Source organism: Heptranchias perlo, chromosome 14 (genome assembly GCF_035084215.1).
Source record: "Heptranchias perlo isolate sHepPer1 chromosome 14, sHepPer1.hap1, whole genome shotgun sequence".
Classification (NCBI taxonomy): domain Eukaryota; kingdom Metazoa; phylum Chordata; class Chondrichthyes; order Hexanchiformes; family Hexanchidae; genus Heptranchias; species Heptranchias perlo.
Genome location: NC_090338.1, coordinates 65980051 through 66006879, shown reverse-complemented (window position 1 = coordinate 66006879; position 26829 = coordinate 65980051). Strand labels below are relative to the sequence as shown.

The window sequence follows — 26829 nt, the reverse complement described above, 5'->3', positions numbered from 1 at the left end:
TTCATAATTTTGAACGCCTCTATTAAAACTCCCCTTAACCTTCTCTGCGCTAAGGAGAACAATCCCAGTCTCTCCATGTAACTGAAGTCCCTCATCTCTGGTACCATTCTAATAAATCTCCTCTGCACCCTCTCCAAGGCCTTGACATCCTTCCTAAAGATATGATGCCCAGAACTGGACACAATACACCAGCTGAGGCCTATCCAGTTCTGAATAAATCTGAATTAAGACAAGAAGAAGCTTAATGCATGCTACAAAAACGGTTTCCAGAGAAAACATTTATAGGATTCTACGTCAGCCATACAATAAAGATACAGAGTGCATGACAGATGTGCCACTTGTCAGAGATTAAAAAAAAGTACATCGACCATCTAGTTTACCCAGTTCCTGAACTCAAACAGTCTGTTTGCAGATAGTTTTCTGCCCATTTTCTCCCCTCTTCCGAAAGTGGGAGTCCCTTGCTGGCATATAGTTCCACGGGCACCGATTGCCACCCTCTACCTCACCCAAGAGACTGTTCTTCATGTGGGAGCCTAGACAGCGTGTATCAGCAGGCTATTTAACCGTGAGGGGCGCCATAGCAGTTAGGGCCGATGGTGTCATTACCCAATGCCCCCCACACAGGTGGGCTTTTCCAGCACATGGGTCACTGAACAGCGATTAGGAGCGAGAACTCTCATTGACGTTCCCCTCCCTATCCCGGGGGGCACTGAGGCCAATTGCAGTCCCCCTATTATCACCCCAGCTGAGAGCAGCCAACACGGCACAGGCCGAGGTTTGAACACTGGGCTCTCGAGGACTGTACAGCTCAGTTACTGGCTGCCTTAACTAGCTGATCTTTCAGGGGAGCTATGAATTTGTCTGATACATAAATACATTAAATTTTAACTGGATTAATTAACCAGCAGGTCAGAGTGATATTAAAATAAAACTAATTCCCGATACATCACGTGTCCCCAAACCTGTAAATTGTAGAATCTGGAAGAAAAAAACAAAAAGCAAAACCAAATGCACAAGGTATAAATACATCAGCAATTCAAAAATAAATATCTTCAATTCTCAGCAATTATACATAACTTCACATTTAACAGAAGTCCTTGAAGGGAGACACAAACTTAGGTCCATAGTCAAAGGTCGACAGGACTCATTGGTCAAACATTCAAACTGCACTCAACTCAACCCTCCCATTTCTCTTGAAAGAAACAAAAGAGGAATTATCAGATATTTTATGTTCTCAACATCCACCCGTTTCGTTCTCCCTTCCCTGCCCTCCCCCCTCCTCCTCCTGTATCTGGGCCATTCCTCCCTCAGAAGTTCCATGTGCTTCATCTTATGCTGCACTCATGCTACAAGCTTAGCGTCCGCGCAAAATGGGTTTTGGCTTTGCGCCGACCTTAAGCTCAAGGTTTGTAAATTAGCCCAGTTTCTGGAGTGACGTGGAGCAAGGGAGCTTCACTCCTTTTCGCTCCACTGTCAGGTCAGGTCCTGGCTGCATCTATAATATAACTGCAGCATTAACACGGAGTGATTCCACAGTTGTAGCTTGAATGTGCCCTGAGTGAGGGAGTGGGAGTTCTTGGAGGTGCAGATACCTCTATGGATGCTGCCAATCTTTCTCCTGTGCTATCCACTCAGAGGTGATTGGTGATAGGAAGAAAAACAATCATTGAAGTGCCCAGTTCAACCCACCATCATGGCATTAGAAAGAAAGAAAGAAAGATTTGCATTTCTATAGCGCCTTTCACAACCTCAGGATGTAGAAATGCAAAGCGCTTTACAGCCAAAGAAGTACTTTTGAAGTGTAGTCACTGTTGTAATGTAGGGAAACAGGACAGCCGATTTGCACACAGCAAGGTCCCACAAACAGCAATGAGATAATGACCAGGTAATCTGTTTAGTGATGTTGGTTGAGAGATAAATATTAGCAAGGTCGCCAGGAAGAACTCTCCTGCTCTTCTTTGAAATAGTGCCGTGGGATCTTTAACGTCCACATGACAGGGCAGACGGGGCCTCGGTTTAATGTCTCGACCGAAAGACGGCACCTCTGACAGTGCAGCACTCCCTCAGTACTGCACTGGAGTATCAGCCTAGATTAAGTGCTCACATCTCTGGAGTGGGACTTAATCCCATGGTGATCTGACAGAGGGGCTGGAGAGGTATCCACTGAGCCAGGCTAACGCTGACAAAGGGAGCTCTGTCTAGGGATGAGTCCTCTTGTTGGAAGCGGGGGTGAGGGGAGTGCCAAAACTAGGCAGCTCTTCGGTGGAATCCAAAGAGTAAACTAGTTAAGATGGGAATTGTGGTTTTGGTGATATAAGCTTTACTTTTTGCTGTTGCTGGTTTTGGCCGCTAACACCCTGGTTTTACTGAATGAAGACAACTTCCAGATGGACTAGTGTAATTCCGTTCGGTGCAACCTGTCCTGATTGGATGTGTAATGATTGCTGGGGTCTCGATTGTTAGGGGTTCGCTGGTGGGAGAAGAGCCCAGTCCTGGGGCCTCATGTACGGCCGTACACATCGCCAGATGAGGCGAGTGGATGAGGTGCCCTCCGTAATGGATTAAGCGACTAGCAAAACCCGTTAATGAATCCTAACTGTATGGACAAGACCTAAAGGGAGCCAGTTTAGTGGCAAAAAGCAAAATAAACTGCAGATGTTGGCAACGTGAAAGAAAAACAGAAAATGCTGGAAACACTCAGCAGGTCAGGCAGCCTCTGTGGAGAGAACAGAGAAATTAATGTTTGAGTGCGGACCCTTCGTCAGAACTGGAAGAGATTGGAGATGAAGAGCATTCAAAAAAGAACAGAACGAAGGGATGGGAGGAGGGAAATACACACAAACAAACACACGAGAAGAAGTAGCAGAAGAAGAAGGGACTTGCATTTATATAGCGCCTTTCATGACCTCAGGATGTCCCAAAGCGCTTTACAGTCAATGAAGTACTTTTGAAGTGTAGTCACTGTTGTAATGTCGGAAATGTTGTAATGTAAGAATGACGTAAAGTGTGAAAATGGAAAACAGAAGAGGGTTCTGACGAAAGGCCTTCGACCTGAAACATTAACTCTTTCTTTCTCCACAGATGCTGCCTGACTTGCTGAGCTTCTCCAGCATTTTCTGTTTTTATTACAGAATAGGGTTTAATGGCTGAAGTGATAATAACATGAGTGATAAGGAGGTATAATGAGAGGAATTAAAGACATTTATAGAGAACTGTGAATGGCTGAGGCAATAGGGTGAGGGGCATCAAACGCAGGTCAACACCAAGGACGCAGACCACCTAGCTGCACAGTGTTGTGACCGAGGCCCCCACCACCAGCAGCAACCTTGCTTCTCCCCATCTCCCAGGCCACGAGTCCGGATTTCAATGTAGTTGTGTTGCCAACCCTCCAGGGTTGTCCTGGAGTCTCCAGGAATTAAGGATTAATCTGCCGTGAGCAACCCCAGGAGAAAAATCAGAGGGGTATTAAAAAATGTGTGTTTTTTCATTTTCTTTGAAACACTTTTGTTTACTAATTATAAAAATATTGGAGATGGGAAAATGTTTGACTGGGTGGGGTGGATGGAGGCAGGAGGTCATGTGATGAAACCTCCAGGAATATCTCCAACCAGAGTTGGCAACCCTACAATGTAGTGAGGCAGAAGGAAGAGTGCGCAGGATGGCATTTTTGGAGAAACAGGAGAACAGAGTTTAGAGGGGCACTGGTCACGGCCCCATTGATAAAATAGGAAAGACAAAAGGATGGATCCTGAGAACTGGGTTGCACCGTGGCTGCCAACACTTTCGTTTCACTCATGGAACCTTGGATTAGACTCAGCCCAGACTGGGGCAATCTCAGTGAATTATTGGTAGGTGTGAATTGACAGCATACAAAATCACCCACAAAATGGCAAAATTACTTACAGGGTACAAGGATGACCAGTGTGTGAGGGGGAAAACATTTTTTTTTGCAATAGGGGTGCACTTCTGAGGCTGGGGCTGAGCACGTTGTTGGGTCAGAATAGGGGCAGCTGGCTCGAGAGGGCCTGATGGTGACACTGAGAAGTTTGGTTGGGGAAACAATCTCAGTCTGCTCAAGGCCTGCTCCCAGCAACGGTCCTGCAGCGATGAGATGTGGATCTACGTCCATGATTCCACCGCAGTGAACTCCTGATTTCAACTGCGTGGGGCTGGGCAGTCACTGCCTCGCAGGGAGGAGAGAAAATAAAAACCTACAAGGAACGAAAGTTTGAACAGCAATCGTTCACATGGTCTACAGATGTTGGGGATAGCTCAGCTTCGTAATGGCATTCCCCTTCTGGCACTCATCAAGAGAAGATGGGACACTACTGAGTGCATAACGAGGATGGTCATGAACAGAGACAGACCGACACAAGACCACAAGTGACCCTCAAGGGTCACACAAAGGGTAGTGAATATCTCGAACTCTCTCCCTCAAAAGGCTGTTGATGCCGGTGGACAATTGGAGCGTTCAAGATTGAGATTGACAGATTTTTGTTGGGTAAGGGTGTCAAGGGATATGGAGCAAAATCAGGTAATTGGAGTTGAGGGACAGATCAGCCATGATCTAACTGATTGACGGAGCAGGCTCGAGGGGGCTGAATGGTCTACTCCTGTTCCTAATGTTCTCATGTGACAGGGCAGGAGGTCGGAGTGGTCCCCAGGCCATATCTGTGAGCCCCACTGCCTTATCTTGATGAGCAAAGGAAAGAAAAAAACCTGGCGAACACCTAAAAGGGTCAGAAGAGTCCGAGTACATAGTGTAGCTCATCAAATTACACAGGTCACCAAACAGGAGGACTGGCAGAGTGAAATAGATCAGCAGCAACAAAGGGGATTATTTTCTTTAAACACTGGTCCTCGATACATATTGAACTTATACATACAAAAATGAAGGGTATTTTTTTTAAAAGCAGTTTAAACTTTGTCTTTTCCAGCTAGTTTATTGCCCTTTTTGGGTTTGTTCTTGCTGTGGACTGATACATATTATGAAGTGTCCCTGCCGGTCGCAAAAATTAAATAAAAATCGGGTCCGGCCTGCGGGCAGGGAGGGCGTGCCACCCCATCAATGGCGTACTTTTGTCCTCGCCAGCGTTCCGTGCCCTCACGCCAAATGCTGCCTACGAATTGATCACTGTTCTCATTTCCAGCCTCAGACTCCCATTGCTAAATTGAAGAGAGCAGGAAACAGGGCCACATTAAAAAAAAACAACACTATTCACCCCCACCCTTTAACTAAAACTGTATTTGACAAAAGGCATCTAGCTTTGATGTCCAGAACTTATTTACAAGATGCAGGTACAATCCATTCAGTTAGCCCCCCCCACGACTCCAACCCAGTATAGGTATGGTCGCCTGCAACGGTGACGTTACGTCCTGAATGCGCGACACGTAATCTTTAACTGGACGACACGCTGAGCATCGAGGAGTGGACGTCGCAGATGTCGAACCATCGCTCGGACACGCTACTGCGGCCGTGCAAGCCCTTGACCGGCAGTGCGGGATTGAGGTTGCGCTCCGCTTCGCTCACCACCTTCCAGGAATACTTATCCTTCATCAGGAAGAGCGCGCGGTGCGTGTAGGAGTAAAAAGCAGCATCCAGGTTCCCCATGGGATGGTCACCGGGCACCACTGGCGGGAAAAAGTCCACGATCTTCTTGGGAAACCCGTTCACCTTCTGGTTAAGGTCGATGGTGAAGGCAGTCACCTGTAGAAAGGCAACAAAATGGATAGGGAAAAAACAGGCTGATTTTATTACACTGAGGTTGGGTTCACACCTTGTTGCTTTGAAGCTGAGGCGCCCACAACATTTCCCTACCTCTGCCGTTCCCCCATTCCTGATATTCTTGTTTTCTGAAGGAGAAGATTTATTATTGGTGTCAGCCACAGCTCAGTCAGTAACGCTCTTGCCTCTGGTTCAGAAGGTTGTGGGTTCAAGTCCCACTCCAGAGACTTGAACACATATTCCAGACTGATGCTCCCAGTGCAGTACTGAGGGAGTGCTGCGCTGTCGGAGATGCCGTCTTTTGGATGAGACATTAAACCAAGGCCCCGTCTGCCCTCTCAGGTAGATGTAAAAGATCCCCTGACACGATTTCAAGTCTGAGAGGAGTGAGACCAGGAGTCTGAGAGAGGTGAGGGATAGTCTGAGAGAGGGGAGTGATAGACTGAAAGACGAGCAATAATCTGAGAGAGGGGAGTGATAGACCATAATCCTGAAAGGTGGGGGCAGGAGACTGGGAGTTTGAGAGAGGGAGCTCGGAAGTGTCAGAGAGATGAGCAACACTTGAGAGTCTAGAGCAGAGCAGGCCAGTGTCCTCTCTGAATTGAGCTACGGTACCGTCCATCGTAATGACTCCTGTGGTAGATGGCCCACTCGCACTTTCAACCTCCAGGACTTTGGTTTAATGCGTGGGTTCATAAGTAAATTATACATTCAACTTCTGAACTTTAACATGTAAGAATTGCAGTTTATGAATGATGTGAATGGAGTGTATAAACATGATAACCGAGCTTACCTCATTGCCCCTGAAGAAATAAATGTTACGGTCTCGTCTGTCAAAATAAGCCGTGTCTATTGGACTGGGAGCACCGGGAAACCCTTCACTAATGAGCTTGGGATAGCTGGTGCCATGGGCGTCCTGAGTAAAAGCCATGTCATTAATGGGGTCATAGTGCCAATACAGCGTCCCTGCAAATGAGATGGGCAGAATTAAAGATGGCCGATGTTCAGAATCATTGCCCATGTTTGAGGCTCCTCCTCTCCTCAGTTGCACTGGTGATGTCGCCTAAATGGAGGGGCCATGTGTGTCCCCCTCAGCAGTTTCATCCACTTCAGTGAGGAGGCTGATGCCTCGTTAACATAGGAACATTAGGAACAGGAGTAGGCCAGTCAGTCCCTCGGGCCTGATCCGCCATTCAATCAGATCACGGCTGACCTGTACCTCAACTCCATTTCCTGCCTTAGCTCCATATCCCTTGATACTCTTACCCCAAAAAAATCTAGCAATCTCAGTTTTGAAAGCTCCAATTGATCCCCAGCATCCACAGCGTTTTGGGGGAGAGAGTTCCAGTTTTCCACTATCCTTTGTGTGAAAATAAATTTGGCCAATTACATGTTGTATGTTACCCATGCTTCCTGATTTCCCTCCTGAAATGGCCTGGCTCTAATTTTAAGATTATATCTTCTTGTTCTTGATTCCCCCACCAGAGGAAATAGTTTCTCCATTTCTACCCCATTGAATCCTTTCAACGTTTTAAACACCTCGATCAGATCACCCCTCAATCTTTGATACTCAAGGGAATACAAGCCAAGTTTATGCAACCTGCCTCATAATTCAACCCTCTAAACCCCGATATCAATCTGTACTGCACCCCCTCCAAGGCCAATATATCCTTCCTGAGGTGCGGTGCCCAGAACTGAATAGAGTACTCCAGATGGGGTCTGACCAAAGCTCTGTACAACTGAAGCATCACTTCCTCCTCTTTATATTCCAGTCCCCTTGAGATAAAGGCTAACAATCCATTGGCTTTTTAAATTGCTTTTAGTACCTGTCTTTTAAACAGTCCTTTAAGGACAAAGAACAGGGTTTGCACATGAACTCACTGCTAACATTGAGATAATCTCTGTTTACAGTATAAGAATACACTGTCTAAGGAGTTGATATCCTTCCTAAAGTGTGGTGCCCAGAATTGGACACAATACTCCAGCTGAGGCCTAACCAGAGATTTATAGCATAACTTCCTTGCTTTTGTACTCTATGCCTCTATTTATAAAGCAAAGTTATTTACAACTTCCTGCAATATTTTCGTGTAACCCTACCTTCCCATAACATTTCTTGGTAATATTTATTAGTCACTTTTAATCCTTGTCAAATGTATTTTAACCTGGGCAAATTTACTAGGCAGATTTAATTAATCTCCACCTGCTTTGATTATCCTTCCCACATGATTGACTGTGCTGCTTGTGACAGCTACAGTAGACAATGGAAAAGTAAGTTAAAAACAATGGAATGGTTCTAAGCTGGGTGTAAATGTGAGAAAGTTTAACCTTTTTTTGAGCAACGATTCTGACAATCAGATTAATTTTCATTTCTCACCTCCTGCTCCTGACTCTCTTTCTTGCAGCTGCAAAGCAATATTAATTTGCTGCACATTTCTCTACGCACCTGTTGAAAAATTCCGAATTGACCGATCAAGCAAACAACACCAGGGTTCGGATTGGTAAATGATCCCAGCATTCATTTCAAGAATCCATTGTACTTACCGCTAGCCCAAAGGGACACACTCACACATTCTATTTTCTATGGTATAAGGTTCTTCTCTTCTACCCTATAGGTGCAGAGGTGGGCACCTCACCTCGTACTGCACTGAAGTGGCCATTCTTCGTATGTAAGTCTAGACATTCAGAGTTGGTTGGCTTTTGGGCTGTAGAGGATATCACAAATGAACTTGGTCTGGTCCTCACCTGTCGTGAACTTGTCAGCAAGAGCCACTCGATTTACTTTGCGTGTTAGATGTGGCTCAGTGGCAGCACTCCCACCTCTGAGAAGGTCATGGGTTTAAGTCTCACTCCAGAGACTTCAGCACATAATCCAGGCTGACACTCAAGTGCAGTACTGAGGGAGTGCTGCACTGTCGGAGGTGCCGTCTTTCAGATGAGACGTTAAACCAAGGCCCTGTCTGCCCTCTTAGGTAGATGTAAAAAATCCCAAGGCACTCTTTTGAAAAAGAGCAGGGGAGTTCACCCGGTGTCCTGGCCAACATTTATCCCTCAACCAACACCTAGAACAGATTCTCTGGTCATTATCACATTGCTGTTTGTGGGACCTTGCTGTGTGTTCGTTGGCTGTAAAGTGCTTTGAGGCATCCTGAGATTGTGAAAGGCACTATATAAATGCAAGTTCTTTCTTGGAAATGGTTGGGAGCTGGAACCAAAACTGATTATTTTGACTTTGCTAGCCCAGTGGAATGGAGTCCAACCGTAGCATCTCGTTGAATTTAGCTAACACAGCACAGCCTAGAGAATGGAACGTGGGCTCTTTCTAGCCCGAATGAGTCAATTTCACATCTGGCAATGCATTTACTATTAAGGCAACTGGGGGTTGGGTGGGGAGGGGGGCGTTGTAATCATCCCCTTTAACCAAACCTTCTTACAAACAGTGACCAAGATGTATTTTACCTTTGAAGAAGTACTGTGCATCTCTCTTCTCCTCAAGATTGCTGCTCCAGGTCCAGATATGAACAAACGCATCTATATCTGAATCAGGGAGATTGCGCCATCCTGTGGAGATAGGAATTGGATCTCCGTAGCGTGTCCTGTTGCTCCTGTTCTCGTACATCCAGTACCAGCTCTTCCTGAAGAAGTACGTATTGAAGTGGTAAGTTACAGTGCCATCAGAATTCTCACGCTGATAGACCCAGTCAAAAACCGTACTGAAAGCACCTTGACAAACACCTGTGAAGTAAGGGACGAACGGCATGTTACCAATGTTGACTGCACATAAACAAAGTGGATCCCTCGCCACTGAAATGCCACTGCCTGAGGCTGAACCAGACAGTTCTCAACCTCGGCCTTCTATTTGACCCTGAGCTGATCTTTCGACCCCATATCCTCTCTATCACCAAGACCGCCTACTTCCACCTCCATAACATCGCCCGTCTCTGCCCCTGCCTCAACTGTTGAAACCCTCATCCATGCCTTTGTTAACTCTAGACTCGACTATTCCAATGCTCTCCTGGACGGCCTTCCACCTTGCACCCTCTGTAAATTTGAGCTCATCTAAAACTCTGCTGCCTGTATCCTAATTCACACCAAGTCCCGTTCACCCATCACCCCTGTGCTCGCTGACCTACATTGGCTCTGGGTCCGACATCACCTCGATTTTAAAATTCTCATCTTTGTTTCCAAATCCCTCCAGAGCCTCGCCCCTTCCTATCTCTGTAACTTCCTCCAGCCCTACAGCCCTCTGAGATCTCTGCGTTCCTCCAATTCTAGCCTCTTGTCCATCCCCGATTTTCATCGCTCCACCATTGAAGGCCATGCCTTCAGCTGCCTAGGCCCTAAGCTGTGGAATTCCCTCCCTAAGTTACGAGGAGAGATTACACAAATTGGGGTTGTATTCTCTGGAGTTTCGAAGGTTAAGGGGTGATCTGATCGAAGTTTATAAGATATTAAGGGGAACAGATAGGGTGGATAGAGAGAAACTATTTCCGCTGGTTGGGGTTTTAGGAGTAGGGGGCACAGTCTAAAAATTAGAGCCAGACCTTTCAGGAGTGAGATTAGAAAACATTTCTACACACAAAGGGTTGTAGAAGTTTGGAACTCTCTTCCGCAAACGGCAATTGATACTAGCTCAATTGCTAAATTTAAATCTGAGATAGATAGCTTTTTGGCAACCAAAGGTATTAAGGGATATGGGCCAACGGCAGGTATATGGAGTTAGATCACAGATCAGCCATGATCTTATCAAATGGCGGAGCAGGCACGAGGGGCTGAATGGCCTACTCCTGTTCCTATGTTCCTATGTTCCTAAACCTCTCTACCTCTCCTCCTTTAAGATGCTCCTTAAAACCTACCGCTTTGCCTGTCCTAATATCTCCTTATGTGGCTCGGTGTCAAATTTTGTTTGATAATCGTTCCTGTGAAGCGCCTTGGGACATTTTACTACGTTAAAGGTGCTATATAAATGCAAGTTGTTGTTGTTGTTGATTTTGAAGAACAGAGTGTACAGTGTAGGTCGAGTGGAATCGCAGTAGAGCTGCTTAGAATCAGCAAGAACACAAATACGCTTCTGAAGAATTTTTTCCTGGTCAGTACTTTTAGTGAGATTGTCAACGGCAATTTATTTTTTATTATTAATTCTCGGGGTGTGGGCGTCACTGGCAAGGCCGGCATCCCTAGTTGCCCTCGAGAAGGTGGTGGCGGTGGGCCTCCTTCTTGAACCGCTGCAGTTTTGTTAAGAGGCAACCATGTTGGTGTAGGACTGGAGTCAGGTATAGGCCAGACCATGTAAGGTTTCCTACCCTAAAGGACATTAGTGAACCAGTTGGGTTTTTCCCACAATCTGACAGCTTCATGGTCACTTTTTAATTAAATTCAAATTCTCAAACTGTCGTGGTATGATTCTAACTCATGTCCTCTGGATTATTAGTCCAGGTCTCTGGATTATTAATCTAGTAACATAACCACTACACTACTGTACCCGATGCTACATAACGCTACACATAATGATGAGAGCAATTCTCTCCCCTCACCCCCCCACCCCGGTTCCTTTAAATTATCAAATACCATATGCTGCTCCCACAGGTACCAATATTCCAATCACTATGTTGCTTAAATAGCCATTGTTCATTTGTGACCCTAGACAGTGAGGAGGTGAAATTATGCACCGCACAGGCAGAGAGTCCTGCCGTCCTCAAAACCAACGCTGGACAGGGACAGTGCACCCAAAGCGGGCCAGGAGTGTTTCTGTGCTGAGCTGGAGGACCCCCCTCCCTCCCCCCTTGGCAGGGACTAGTGGCAGCAAAAAGGGAAAGGACTTATGAGCACAGCTAGCTGGCCTGAGGGGTCTGGAAGATAGGAACAGGCATAGGCCATTCAGCCCCTCGAGTCTGTTCTGCCATTCAATTAGACCATGGTTGATCTGGTTCTATAACCCTTAATACCCTTGCCTAACAAAAATCTATCAATCTCAGTTTTGAAATTTTAATTGACCCCCAGCCTCAACAGCATTTTGAGAGAGATAGTTCCAGATTTCCACTACCCTTGGTGTGAAGAAGTGCATCCTGATATCACCCTTGAACAGCCTAGCTCTAATTTTAAGGTTATGCCCCCTTGTTCTAGACTCCCCCACCAGAGGAAATAGTTTCTCTCTATCTATGCTATCAAACCCTTTAATCATCTTAAACACCTCAATTAGATCACCCCTTGATCTTTTATACTCAAGGGAATACAAGTCTAGTCTTTGCAACCTGTCCTCATAGTTTAACCCCTTCAGCCTCGATATCATTCTGGTGAATCTGCACTGCGCCCCCTCCAAAGCCAATATATCCTTCCTGAGGTGCGATGCCCAGAAATGAACGCAGTACTCCAGATGGGGCCTAACCAGAGCTTTATATAATTGTAGCATAACTTCCACCCCTTAGTATTCCAGCCCCCTTGAGATAAAGGCCAACATTCCATTAGCCTTTACAATTATTTTTTGTACCTGGACACTAGCTTTTAGTGATTTCTGTACATGGACCCCTAAATCTCAATGCTCATCCACAGTTCCTAATTTCTCACCATTTAGAAAATACTCTGATCTATCATTCTATGGTCCAAAGTGGATGACCTCACACTTCCCCACATTGAACTCCATCTGCTACAGTTAATCTATCAATGTCCCTTTGCAACTTTCTGCTCCCATCTACACTACTTACTCTGCCACCTAACTTATTGTCATCAGCAAACTTAGATATACGGCTCTCTATTCCTTCATCTCAGTCATTTATAAATAAAGTGAAAAGCTGAGGTCCCAACACAGATCCCTGGGGGACATGGTCAGTCACATCCTATCAATTGGCCTCTGAAATCGGGGCCTTCTAGCTGCTGGTGAAGGTTGGCAAACTCACCGTTTGCCATTCCTTTTGTCAGCAGTTATCATAGAATGGATACAACACAGAAGGAGACCATTCGGCCCGTCGAGTCCGTGCCAGCTCTCTAGAATGATTTCATCCATTCTGTTGGTTCAGCAATTTTCTGTAAGTGTTCTAACTCCTCCATCCGACCAAGCTGCAGTTTTCACTTTTTCTGCAGTGGAAACAGTAGTTTACACAAGGATGGATTATTGATCCTGTGTTCCATGAGTAAGAACCCCGATTTTTGAAATAGATCCTTATATTCTCGACTAAGTATTCTATACCATATATCACTTTGAGCCTCTGCTGTAAGTGGTACCCTTTGCACTAGATCGAGTGGGATAGGGGATTTTATAGTTAGGGGAACAGACTGGCATTTCTGCGGCCGCAGACATGACTCCAGGATGGTATGTTGCCTCCCTGGTGCCAGGGTCAAGGATGTCACTGAACGGCTGCAGAACATTCTGAAGGGGGAGGGTGAACAGCCAGAGGTCGTGGTCCACATTGGTACCAATAACATAGGTAGAAAAAGGGATGCGGTCCTGCAGGCAGATTTTAGGGAGCTAGGAATAAAGATTAAAGAACAGGATCTCAAGGGTAGTAATCTCAGGATTACTCCCAATGCCATGCGCTAGGGAGTATAGAAATAGGAGGATAGAGCAGATGAATGGGTGGCTGGAGAGATGGTGCAGGAGGGAGGGCTTTAGATTCTTGGGGCATTGGGACCAGTTCTGGGGGAGGTGGGACCTGTACAGGCCGGACGGGTTGCACCTCAAGAGCTGGGACCAATGTCCTTGTGGGGAGATTCACTAGTGCTGTGGGGGAGGGTTTAAACTAATGTGGCAGGGGATGGGCACCGGGATGCAGCATTAGAGAGGAGAAACAAGGTGCACAAAGGATTGGGAGAGACAGATAGCACTGGAGTAAGAAATAGTACAGTATTAGGTGGGGTCAGACTAAGAGAGAATACGAGAAGTCTAAGATAGGCTTACAGTGCATGTGTGTAAACGCACAAAGTGTGGTAAATAAGGTCGGTGAGCTGCAGGCGCAAATAGCCACATGGGAATACGATGTTGTGGCAATAACGGAGACCTGGCTCAAAAAAGGCAGGATTGGGTTTAATTTTTCCTGGCTACAAGGTGCTCAGGAAAGATAGGGAAGGAAAGAAAGGTGGGGTGGGGGGGTGGGGGTGGTGGCTGTATTGATTAAGGAGAATATTACAGTGCTAGAGAGAGAGGATGTCCTTGAGGGGTTAAGGACCGAATCTATTTGGTTAGAGTTAAGAAATAATAGAGGTGCCATTACACCACTGAGGGTGTATTCTATTGGCCACCAACTCGTGGGAAGGATATTGAGGAGCAAATATGCAAGGAAATTACAAAGAGGTGCAAAAGCTACAGAGTAGTGAGAACTGGGGACTTCAACTATCCTAATATAGACTGGGATAGTAATAGTATAAAGGACAAAAAAGGGGACGAATTTCTGAAGTGTGTTCAGGAGAACTTTCTTGCTCAGTATGTTTCCGGCCCAACGAGGAAGGAGGCATTGCTGGATCTAGTCCTGGGGAATGAAGTGGGTCAAGTGGAGCAAGTGTGAGTGGGGGAACATTTAGGGAACAGTGATCATAGTTTCATAAGGTTTAGATTCGCCACGGAAAAGGACACAGAGCAATCTAGAGTAAAAATACTTAATTGGAGAAGGGTCAATTTCAGTGGGTTGAGAATGGATCTGGCCCGGATAAATTGGAATCAAAGATTGATGGGCAAAACTGTAATCAAACAATGGGCGGCCTTTAAAGAGGAGATGGTTTGGGTACAGTCTAGGCACATTCCCACGAGGGGGAAAGGTAGGACAACCAAAGCCAGAGCTCCTTAGATGATGAAAGAGATAGAGAGCAAGATGAAGCAGAAAAAGGGGGCATGTGACAGATGTCAGGTTGATAATACAAGTGAGAATCAGGCTGAGTATAGAAAGTTCAGAGGGGAGGTAAAAAAGGAAATATGAGGGACAAAGAGAGAGTATGAGAATAGACTGGCGGCTGACATAAAAGGGAATCCAAAAGTCTTCTTTAGGCATACGAATGGAAAATGGATAGTAAGAGGAGGGGTGGAGTCAATTGGGGACCAAAAAGGAGATCTACGCATGGAGGCAGAGGGCATGGCTGAGGTACTAAATGAACACTTTGCATCTGTCTTTACCAAGGAAGAAGAAGCTGCCAAAGTCACAGTAAAAGAGGAGGTGGTTGAGATACTGGATGGGATAAAAATTGATAAAGAAGAGGAACTAGAAAGGCGAGCTGTACTTAAAATAGATAAGTCACACGTCCGGATGGGATGCATCCTAGGTTGCTGAGGGAAGTAAGGGTGGAAATTGCGGAGGTACTGGCCACAATCTTCCAATCCTCCTTAGATATGGGGGTGGTGCCGGAGGATGGAGAATTACAAATGTTGCACCCTTATTCAAAAAAGGATGTAAACATAAACCCAGCAACTACAGGCCAGTCAGTTTAACCTCAGTGGTGGGGAAACTTTCAGAATCAATAGTCCAGGACAAAATTAATAATCACTTGGACAAGTGTGGATTAATAAGGGAAAGCCAGCACAGATTTGTTAAAGGCAAATTGTGTTTGACTAACTTGATTGAGTTTTTTGATGATGTAACAGAGAGGATTGATGAGGGCAGTGTAGTTGATGTTGTGCATATAGACTTTCAAAAGGCATTTGATAAAGTGCCACATAATAGGCTTGTCAATAAAACTGAAGCCCACAGAATAAACGGGGCAGTGGCAACACGGATACAAAATTGGCTAAGTAATAGAAAACAGAGGGTAGTGGTGAACTGAACAGCTGTTTTTCGGACTGGAGGAAGGTATGCAGTGATGTTCCCCAGGGATTGGTGCTGGGACCACTGCTTTTCTTGATATATATTAATGAATTGGACTTGGTGTACCGGGCACAATTTCAAAATTTGCAGATGACAAAAAACTTGGAAGGGTAGTGAACAGTGAGGATGATAGTGATAGACTTCAAGAGGATATTGACAGGCTGGTGGCATGGGCAGACACGTGGCAGATAGAGTCATAGAGTCATAGAGTTATACAGCACGGATAGAGGCCCTTCGGCCCATCGTGTCCACGCCGGCCATCAAGCCCAGTCTAATCTAATCCCATATTCCAGCATTTGGTCCGTAGCCTTGTATGCTATGGCATTTCAAGTGCTCATCCAAATGCTTCTTGAATGTTGTGAGGGTTCCTGCCTCCACAACCCTCTCAGGCAGTGAGTTCCAGACTCCAACCACCCTCTGGGTGAAAAAGTTCTTTCTCAAATCCCCTCTAAACCTCCCGCCTTTTACCTTGAATCTATGCCCCCTTGTTATAGAACCCTCAATGAAGGGAAAAAGCTCCTTAGTATCCATCCTATCTATGCCCCTCATAATTTTGTACACCTCAATCATGTCCCCCCTCAGCCTCCTCTGCTCCAAGGAAAACAAACCCAATCTTCCCAGTCTCTCTTCATAGCTGAAGCGCTCCAGCCCTGGTAACATCCTGGTGAATCTCCTCTGCACCCTCTCCAAAGCGATCACATCCTTCCTGTAGTGCGGCGACCAGAACTGCACACAGTACTCCAGCTGTGGCCTAACCAGTGTTTTATACAGCTCCATCATAACCTCCTTGCTCTTATATTCTATGCCTCGGCTAATAAAGGCAAGTATCCCATATGCCTTCTTTACCACCTTATCTACCTGTTCCGCCGCCTTCAGGGATCTGTGATGAAATTTAACGCTGAGAATCGTGAGGTGATACATTTTGGTAGGAAGAACGAGGAAAGGCAATATAAACTAAAGGGTACAACTCTAAAGGGGGTGCAGGAACAGAGCAACCTGGGGGTATATGTCCACAGGTCATTGAGGTGGCAGGACAGGTTGAGAAAGCAGTTAAGAAAGCATATGGGATCCTGGGCTTTATAAATAGAGACATAGAGTACAAAAGCGAGAATGTTATGTTGAACTTTTATAAAACACTGGTTCAGCCACAATTGGAGTAGTGTCCAATTCTGGGCACCGCACTTTAGGAAGGATGTGAAGGCCTTAGAGAGGGTGAAGAAAAGATTTACTAGAATGGTTCCAGGGATGAGGGACCTCAGTGACGTGGATAGACTGGAGAAGCCGGGGTTGTTCTCCTTAGAGCAGAGAAGGTTGAGAGGAGATTTGAAAATCATGAAGGGTCTAGACAAAGTAAATAAAGAAAAGCTGTTCCCACTGGCGGAAGGATCGGGAAACAAAGGACATAGATTTAAGGTGATTGGCAAAAGAACCAAAGGCGACATGAGGATAAACTTTTTTACACAGTGAGTGGTTATGATCTGGAATGCACTGCCTGAAGGGGTGGTGGAAGCAGGGTCAATTGTGGCTTTCAAAAAGAAATTAGATAGATACCTGAAGGAGAAAAATTTGCAGGGCTACAGGGTAAAAGCGGGGTATTGGGACTAGCTGGATTGCTCTTCCAGAGAGCCGGCGCAGGCTCGACGGGCCGAATGGCCTCCTTCTGTGCCGTAAGCATTCTATGATTAGAATAGTGACTCCACTTCAAAAGTACTTCATTGGCTGTAAAGCGCTTTGGGACGTCCTGAGGCCGTGAAAAATGCTATATAAATGAAAGTTCTTTCTTTGCTGCAATATGCTGTGATATCTTGTAATCTTGCTCAGATATAACACTCAAACTTACGCTTTTGCTTCCGATTTAAATGGTATGACCATTTCATTCACTGCTATTGCGGGTTCCTAATCTTGCTCATTTGCTGGACTTGCGTCTACCACATCCACATGAAAGTGAGCCTTCATCCACGATACGCACTTCATTTGACATGTTTAGCGACTTGCAATATTTTGTATATTTTGAGTAACTCTTTGGCTGTATTCTGCTTTCTCTATCATCCACACAATTTTCTCTTTTCTCCCTCTCAGTCAGCTTCAGTAGATAGCACCTCGGATTTAATTGTTCATCAATCCCACTCCTAACTGCGGTCTGATCAGCACCATTCTGCTCCTTGGCCTGGTCCTTTATTGTTCCTGCTGCCCTATGTACCTTAAAATGGCTCCTTCAGCAGCCTTTCCCTCAGAGAATTATTTGGCTTTCCACAAATGATTCTGCCCCTTATTAGTAATTCAGTTCACAAAATTCACAGGTCTCAATTTTAATTCACTTGCACTCTGGCCACTGGCATCTCCCATATTCTGCACACATGTGAAAAGATTGGGCCTTTTAAAGGCCCCGTTATGTGTCATTTATCAAACTGTTGTATTCAGCATCACATTCTCTCCATCCTCAAAGTTGAAAACATTATTGTGAATATCTACTACTTCTCTAATAAGATGTGGGATAATCTTACTTTTCCCATTCTGTTTTTTGCAATTCCAGGCACTGTTTACAACTTTGCCAATATTCTGCAGAACTTCCAGTCTTCAAAGAGCTAAGTGGAGAGTACAACTTATCTAGATCTATTTTAGCCATGATGTGGAGATGCCGGTGATGGACTGGGGTGGACAAATGTAAGGACTTGCACAACACCAGGTTATAGTCCAACAGTTTTATTTTAAATCACAAGCTTTCGGAGCTGTCGACAGCCAATCTCCAGACGCCATCCTACAACTCATCCTCTTCATCCTGGATCACAATGTCTTCACCTTCGACAACCTGTTCTTTACCCAAACACACGGAACAGACATGGGGACCAAATTCGCACCCCAATACGCCAACATTTTCATGCACAAGTTCAAGCACGACTTCTTCACTGCACAGGACCTCCAACCAATGCTATACACCAGATACATCGACGACATTTTCTTTCTATGGACCCACGGCGAAGAATCACTGAAGAAACTACACGATAACATCAACAAGTTCCATCCCACCATCAAACTCACTATGGACTACTCCTCAGAATCGGCTTCATTCTTGGACACACGAATCTCCATCAAAGACGGGCACCTCAGCACCTCACTCTACCACAAGCCCACGGACAACCTCACGATGCTCCACTTTTCCAGCTTCCACCCTAACCATGTCAAAGAGGCCATCCCCTATGGACAGGCCCTGCGAATACACAGGGTCTGCTCAGACGAGGAGGAATGCGATGGACACCTACAGACGCTGAAAGACTCCCTCATAAGAATGGGATATGACGCTCGACTCGTCGATCGACAGTTCCGACGGGCCACAGCAAAAAATCGCATAGACCTCCTCAGAAGACAAACACGGGACACAACCAACAGAGTACCCTTCGTCGTCCAGTACTTCCCCGGAGCGGAGTAACTACGCCATGTTCTTCGCAGCCTTCAACATGTCATCGATGGCGACGAACACCTCGCTAAGGCCATCCCCACACCTCCACTACTCGCCTTCAAACAGCCACCTAACCTCAAACAGACCATCGTTTGCAGCAAATTACCCAGCTTTCAGGAGAACAGCATCCACGACACCACACAACCCTGCCACGGTAACCTCTGCAAGACATGCCAGATCATCGACACGGATACCACCATCACACGAGAGGACACCACCCACCAGGTACATGGTTCATACTCCTGTGACTCGGCCAACGTTGTCTACCTCATACGTTGCAGGAAAGGATGTCCTCCGCGGAGCATGATACATCGGCGAGACCGTGCAGATACTGCGACAACGGATGAACGGACACCGCACAACAATCGCCAGACAGGAGGGTTCCCTCCCAGTCGGGGAACACTTCAGCAGTCTAGGACATTTAGCCTACGATCATCGGGTAAGCGTTCTCCAAGGCGGCCTTCGAGACACACGACAACGCAAAATCGTTGAGCAGAAATTGACAGCCAAGTTCTGCACCCATGAGGACGGCCTCAACCGAGATCTTGGGTTCATGTCGCGCTACACGTAACCCCACCAGCTAAAAAGTTATCTGTTTTTAATACAACTGGACATTCTCTCTCTCTCTCTCTCTGCCTTTCGGGTCTCTTTCTCTCTCTGTCTTTGTAATCTGACCCATTGTGTATTCAGTATACTGGGATGTAATGTTTTCCATGGCTAACCTGTCTGAACACCAACGACACCTTTGATTGCTGTGATCGTCTCCCAGCCGAGGTGTTACAGAGGCCAGTTGGAAAGATTATCTGTAATCACCAGGCATTGTTCTCTGACTATATATGCTATGCGTTTTTAGAATCCCTTCACTCACCTGACAAAGGAGGTAAGCTCCGAAAGCTTGTGATTTAAAATAAAACTGTTGGACTATAACCTGGTGTTGTGCAAGTCCTTACATATATCTATTTTAATACCTCTTTTATTTTTATCATATGTCTTTTCTTTCAATTATTTACTTCCTTTTCACTTTTCCCCATTTCTCATTGAGCCAATCTGATATCACATGTTCATCTAATGTTATGCTGTTGTTAGCGTTCCCAACAATCCAGCATCCAATGATAACAGAAAAATAACCAGATTTTTGGTGGTGTGAAACACTTTACATAAAAGTTCATTCAGTGGCTCACTGCTATGTTACAAACTCCATCTTGCAGACGGACTCAATTTCTAGTCTTGATCTAACTCGTTGCTTAATTGCTGAGTACCTAAATGGTATAAGTAATGCACAGAAGGGCCAATCCAGCTGTAGTGTGTGTAATTTCTGGCCAAAATGAAGGGTTACCTCTCACTCTTACCTATCCAGTCGTAGCCAGAGAATCTCCTGCAATGGCTTCTCTTCCCACTCTGCACTGTTATCTCTGGAGTCCCCCAGGGATCTATCTTTGGCCCCCTCCTATTTCTCATCTACATGCTGCCCCTCAGTGACATCATCCGAAAACACAATGTCAGATTCCACATGTATGCTGACGACACCCAGCTCTACCTCACCACCATCTCTCTCAATCCCTCCACTGCCTCTGTGTTGTCAAATTGCTTGTCCGACATCCAGTCCTGGGTGAGCTGCAATTTCCTTCAATTAAACACTGGGAAGACTAAAGTCATTGTCTTCGGTCCCCGCCACAAACTCTATTCCCTTGCCACCAATTCCATCCCCCTTTCTGGCCACTGTCTCAGGCTGAACCAGACTGTTCACAACTTCTGCATTCTACTTGACCCTGAGCTGAGCTTCCGACCCCATATCCTCTCCATTACAAAGGCCGCCTACTTCCACCTCCGTAACATTGCCGGTCTCTGCCCCTGCCTCAGCTCATCGACTGCTGAAACTGAAATCCAAAAATTTCTTACCCCAATTCCAATGCTTTCCTGACCGGCCTCCCACCTTGCTCCCTCCATAAACTTCAGTTCATTCAAAACTCTGCTCTCCATCTCCTAATCTACACTAAGTCCCTTTCACCCATCACCCTTGAGCTTGCTGACCTACATTAACTCCCGGTCCACCTTGAATTTAACTTTTTCATCCTCGCGTTCAAATCCATCCATGGCCTCGCCCCTCCCTATCTCTGTAACCCCCTCCAACCCTCCAAGAACTCTGCGTTCCACCAACTCTGGCCTCGTACGCATCCCACACACCCTTCACCCCACCATTGGCGGCCATGCCTTCAGCTGTCAAGGCCCTAAGCTCCGGAAATCCGTCCCTAAACCTCTCTGTCTCTCCTAATATCTCCTTCTTTGGCTCGGTGTCAATGTTCATCCATTACGATGTTCTGAAGCGCCTCGGGACGTTTTCCTATGTTAAAGGCGCTATATCAATGCAAGCTGATGTTGTTCTTGATGAAAGTGGAAATGGCACTAACTCAGATTTTCAGACGCCGATCGAACAGTAGGTTGGGTGAGGGCAGGGTGAAATACTCCCTTCTGAGTGGAAGAGCATCTCACCAGCAACCATAGGGCAGAGCAGCAATAAGAGTTAATGATCTAGGCCTTGAGTGCGGGGACACACAACCTGAAGCACCTGAAGCAAGAAGCTTTCTCTACCTTAAAGACCCTCTTTTCTAGGCTGCTCCAGAGTTGTTGATTATAGGGAGGTGTGTGGGGGCGGGGGTGGATTTCCCATTTTAAATTGCGTTGGCAGAGTGGGCTTGACTTCAGAATAGCTCGGGGCTTACAGATTTTCCAGAGCGCAATGTGGTTCCCGAGGTTGGCTAGATCCAGCTGTCCCAAAGCTGCAGGCTCCCGTTGCTTACGGTGGAGCTGCTCCCTGTGGTATGGGACGTTCCCTGTAAGTGATATCACTGAAGTGGCCAAGGACTGAGAGAGATTTCATTACAAAGTCTTCAAGAGACAATTTAAAAAAAAAATTAAAATAAATCTGGCAAGAGAATTTTTTTCTATTTGAATGAAAAGGAAGGATGCAGGCAATTTCAGTAAGAAGTACAACCCCTCTATTTTTCCTCTTTGTTAAATGGAATAGTCCACTTACATCTCAACAGGACCCATGCTTTCAGTGCCTGTACTTACCATATAAGCCCTGTACAGCCTTTCTGTCTAACCAGTCCAGTTCAAAGTTTTCACCTTGTGTGTTGTAATTTGGGTGCATGACAGAGCCTGCTCGAAGGAGATGGGGCAAACCAAGGGCATGGCCAATTTCATGGACAGCAACCTGAAACAGAAGAATGCAAGGAAGTAGCCTGTAAACCCAAGGCACAACAAGGAGATCATTTTCTTGGTTACAATGCGTTTAGTTTACTTAAAAGGAGTAAGGTAACACAATGAGGTTTCCTTAAAGGTGCAGTATCCCTTTTCCTCTGGCTTTTGTGGAGGTTCATTGAAGTGTTTAACAAAGTGAAGGCACATTATCCCATTCATGAACTGCAGCATTGATCTTATCCTGGCTGATTGATTGTATCTTTTTTATTGAACTAATCTGCTCCTAATCCGAACCGAAGTAATTTCCAAGAACATAGGGATTTCTCTTTGCTGATTTTGAGCAAACAGAGATTATTGCGTACATGTCAACAATTTCTTCAATTACAGATAATTGAGGGGTTCAGGTGATATCATGAGATTGAAGCTCGAGCACTTTTAAACTGTCACCTGACCCCAAATATTACATTACAACTTCAAAGATCGTTTTGTCTCTACTGCAATGCTTTATTTTAATAGTTTGGCGGTTTTCTCTCCTCTTCCCTTAACTGAAGGTGCTGAGCCTTATTAGTAGGCATCAGTAGGCTATTCATCTGTGGAAGGCATCAGGGTCGAGTCCAATCCTGCTCTCGCCTGATGTCTACACATGCACATTCCAGCGGGAGTTCACGGGATAGCGATCAGAAGCACTGGCTGATATTTTCTCTCTCTCTCTCTCTCCCCCTGACTGCCCTGCCTGAGATCGGTTAATGCTGCACAAAGTGGGAATTGAACCTGGGACCTCCCAGTCTGACGCCCACAATTTCCGTAAGGGGGTTCTCTGGTGGGGGATCAATGGAACCCAACAGCACCCCCCACCCCCCCAACGGGGAAATGGTGTAAACGTCTGAAAAGGACTGTTTCTCCGGGTGCTCCATCTAGGGTTGCCAACCCTCCCAGATTGCCCTGGAGTTTCCAGGAATTAAAGATTATCTCCAGGGCACTGCTGCAAGCAACTCAAGAGAAAAAATCATAGGGATATTAATAACAATTGTGTGACTTTTTTCATTTTCTTTGATTACTTTTGTTTATTAATTCTAAAAGTACTGGAGATGGGGAGAAAGTCTGTTTGATTGACAGTCTTTGTTGGGGGACATGTTGCTTCACCAACAGCGGAAGAGTGGGGGAGGGGCAGTTGGATGAAACCTCCAGGAATACGTCCGACCCAGAGTTGGCAACCCTAGTTCCGCCGATCTCCAACCGAAGTTAACGGCAGGTGATTGGGAAAACCTGGTGGAAACTCCGGGTAAGGATGCACAGAAGCTGGTGCTTTTACCCACAAGGTCATCAATAGATGCACTTTGTTTCTTTGTAGCGTGAGTGCTGTTTGGATTAGTCATGACAGAGAGTTTAGTTCACCTGTCACCTGGCAGAAGTGTCAGTCTTCTGAAGTGAGTCGAAAACACAACTCCCTCAGCACGCCTGTACTGAGCATGGAGGTCACCGTACATTAATTCCAATATCTAGTTTTGGACACGGGTAGCTACATTGGAATTTTTCTCTCCGGGTGGCTCAAATGATAATTTTGTTCACCAATGCAGAACAGTGCCATACAAACCAAGAACCAGGTTTGGTTCCTGTTTTGCGCCAACTTAGCTTCTCTCAGCTGGGGAGACAATTGGGGTGGCGGGGGGTGTGTGGGGGTGGTGGTTTGAAACGACTATAAATTAGCCAGGATTCCCATTCCCGATTTCTTATCAGGGAATTCCTCCATTCCATGGTGAGTGTCTGTTGATGTCAGATAAGGTCACATTCAGCAGTAAAAATGCTATCATTAAATGTTATAAAGTTATAATCCCTAGGATAGGGAGGGATTAAAAAAAATTACTCAGGGTTCCCACTCCTGGTTGCTATGCAATGACTCCTTATGGAAAGTTTACGGATGGGAATTTCCTCTCTGCCGCTATAGCTTAGTCGGAAGTACGGCGGAGTTAGCTGGAACTTCTGGTGAAGGTACGACAGCAGAGCGGGAGCAGCTCTAAGCAAATTCCCAGCCTATAAGTGCGGATGTAGTGTGAGAACTGGATCAAGGCTTGGCTCTAAGTCCCCTCCCACCATAATTAAAAATAGAATTGGAATCTCCATCACCAATGCTGTATTAAGGCAATAGTTCTCCACCGCAATAGTAACTTTCAAAAGGCATTGGATCTATAGTTGAAAAGGAAAAATTTGCAGGGCTAAAGAGCAGGGGAGTGGGACTAATTGGTAGCTCTTTCAAAGAGCCGGCACGGTCACGATGGGCCGAGTAGCCTCCTTCTGGCTGTAAGATTCTATGATTCTAAGGCATATTGTTCCTTTGATATGTAGAGAGAGAGAGATAAGATCACAGTGTAAAAAAAAAGACATGAAATACCGTAAGGAGACTAATGCCCTGACCGTTGTTGGTGACAACAAAATGTTCAGCATCGTCAAAATGGATATCGGCCAAGTACCAGGCATGGGCAAAGATCTGTCCCGTCCCATCAAAGTCCTGAGAACAGCCAAGGTGTTGCCCTAGAACACAAACACAAGTCTATCTGGTTAGTACATGGTTTCCAAACCTTTCTGTGTGGGGACCCTCTACTGCTCCTGAAAAATATTCACACACTCCTGGAGATCCCTAGTTCTAAGATCTGAAAGTCAAAAGAAAACAGAGAGAATATTGAAGAAAATGTTTTTTTTTAAAATTAGTGCATAGCACTAGAAAAGCCATATTAATGACTCAGGACAGCGCACTACTCCTATCCAGTGCCGAGCGGGGGCAAGAATATCCACCCAATGTTATCCAACTCATTTTGTATTTTCGGAGCTGCCTCCACAGAATCAACTAATGCTCTTAGTTTGGTATCATCTGTGAATGTAACCAAATTGCATTGAGCTCCTGATAAATTAAGAACAGTAATGGTCTCCACACAGTTCCCTGGGGGAACCTACTCATCACTCAGCAGTAGTGCAAATAGGGAAAGGATTCCCAACCAAATAAGTTAAAGTGCTGGTCAAGGAAAAAAAAGAGATAATTGAAGATCTAGTTCGGAAAGGGACTGGGAATTGTAAGGATAAGTACAAAGAGATTATAGGACGTTGTGTGAAAGGTGATGTTTCCTCAGCTGCAGGGACTGTGGGAATCTCATGATGAGAATAAATAATGTAGGCCGTAGAGATATTACCACCTAATTCGACCAAATTACCTTCTCTCATTTCCTGCTTTCTAATGGTTCTATCTATCTATCTATCTATCTATCTATCTATCTATCTATCTATCTATCTATCTATCTATCTATCTATCTATCTATCTATCTATCTATCCATCCATCATCCCATCATCCTATCATTCCATCCATCCATCCATCCATCCATGCACATAATGGGTGGGTTCATAAAAAGCAGGCTTTTGGCATCAGGAGGGGGAAGCATCTGGGTTGTCCCCCACCAGAAGAGGTCGCATACTTTGGCCAGCTGGGGTAAGGCAAAGCCCCCCACCCCCCCGGAAACAAAATTAGTTAGTCCTCCCCTGGCATCCTTTGTAAGGAAGCCAGGTTTTGTTTTTAACAAGTGGCTCCAATCCCGGTCTAGACCATTGTTCCTGTCCCTCCACTTCTCGTGGGGGCCAACTAGCATTGGAATGAAGGCCGGTATGGCTCTTCTCCTCGGGAGTACTAGCGCCCAATGTTATGAGGGGTACCCTGTAGGCTGAGAGTGCAGGAACTTCTAGCATTGGGAGTATCCACTCAGCCCCTCCCCCACTGGAATGATTGCTCAATTAAGGGGCAGACGGAGGTCCCGCCCTTGCCAAGCTCCTCGGGAACTCCTCTCCAAGGCCTGCTCTCTTGTTGGAGCTGCGGCAGAAGTCCACCAGAACAGTTGCACTATTTCGGCCCTGGATGGTTCCACCGCATACGTTCTATCTGTCGCACTTCAGTTGTCCATCACAGTTCAAGAAAAAAAACATAATGAAACCAAGGAACTCTCCAAGAATATAAAATATTGGAGACAGAATATCTGCAGCTTCCTAATTGATCTTTGTACAAACCTAGAGTTTACTTAACAGCAATTGGGCTTTTTATCTTTATAGGGACGCACACATATGCTTTAGTAGAAGAATAACAGATCATGTTTTACATGGTATGATGCTCCTGTCATCCTACCCTCTGACTTACTGTGAGCTGCGCTATTTGGGTTTTACTATGACATAAAAGTTTTGACGGAATCTGTCACACTTTAAAGTGTCCAACAAGAGAAAGAAAGCTACTCATTTCATCCTGGTTTATGTGCTCAAGTCTCTGAAGTGGGACTTAAACCCACAACCATCTCACTCAGAGGCAGGAGTGCTACCAATGTGCCAAGCTGACCCTTATTGGGTGGATGAGCTATAAGCCAGCCCTGAGAGATGGAAATTTAGCTAAACATTTTGCGCTCATTAATGCGAGGGATGTTAATAATAGAGAAATAATCATTTCTGTTCTCAAAGAAAGATTTCTGTTTATATAGAGCCTTTAAAGTCCCAAGGCGCTTCGCAGGAGTGTAATCAGACCAAACTTGACACTGAACCAAAGAAGGAGACATTAGGACAGGTGTCCAAAAGCTTGGTCAAAGAGGTAGGGTTTAAGGAGCATCTTAAAGGAAGAGAGAGATGGAGAGGCAGAGAGATTAAG

The 26829-nt window shown here is 45.6% G+C and overlaps 1 protein-coding gene across 1 annotated transcript in view; it reads right to left on the bottom strand.

Moving 5' to 3' along the window:
- Positions 1 to 3070: 3070 nt before the first annotated feature.
- LOC137332187 (matrix metalloproteinase-21-like) overlaps positions 3071 to 26829 on the bottom strand; it is a 41953-nt gene continuing 18194 nt past the window's right edge. Inside the window, exons 3-7 of the mRNA XM_067995887.1 lie at positions 24552 to 24691; positions 22034 to 22175; positions 9182 to 9457; positions 6519 to 6691; positions 3071 to 5707 (exon numbers count right to left, since the gene is read on the bottom strand). Of these exons, the coding sequence (XP_067851988.1) occupies positions 5399 to 5707; positions 6519 to 6691; positions 9182 to 9457; positions 22034 to 22175; positions 24552 to 24691 (1040 nt within the window). The 3' untranslated portion in view covers positions 3071 to 5398. The remainder of the gene's footprint in view (positions 5708 to 6518; positions 6692 to 9181; positions 9458 to 22033; positions 22176 to 24551; positions 24692 to 26829) is intronic.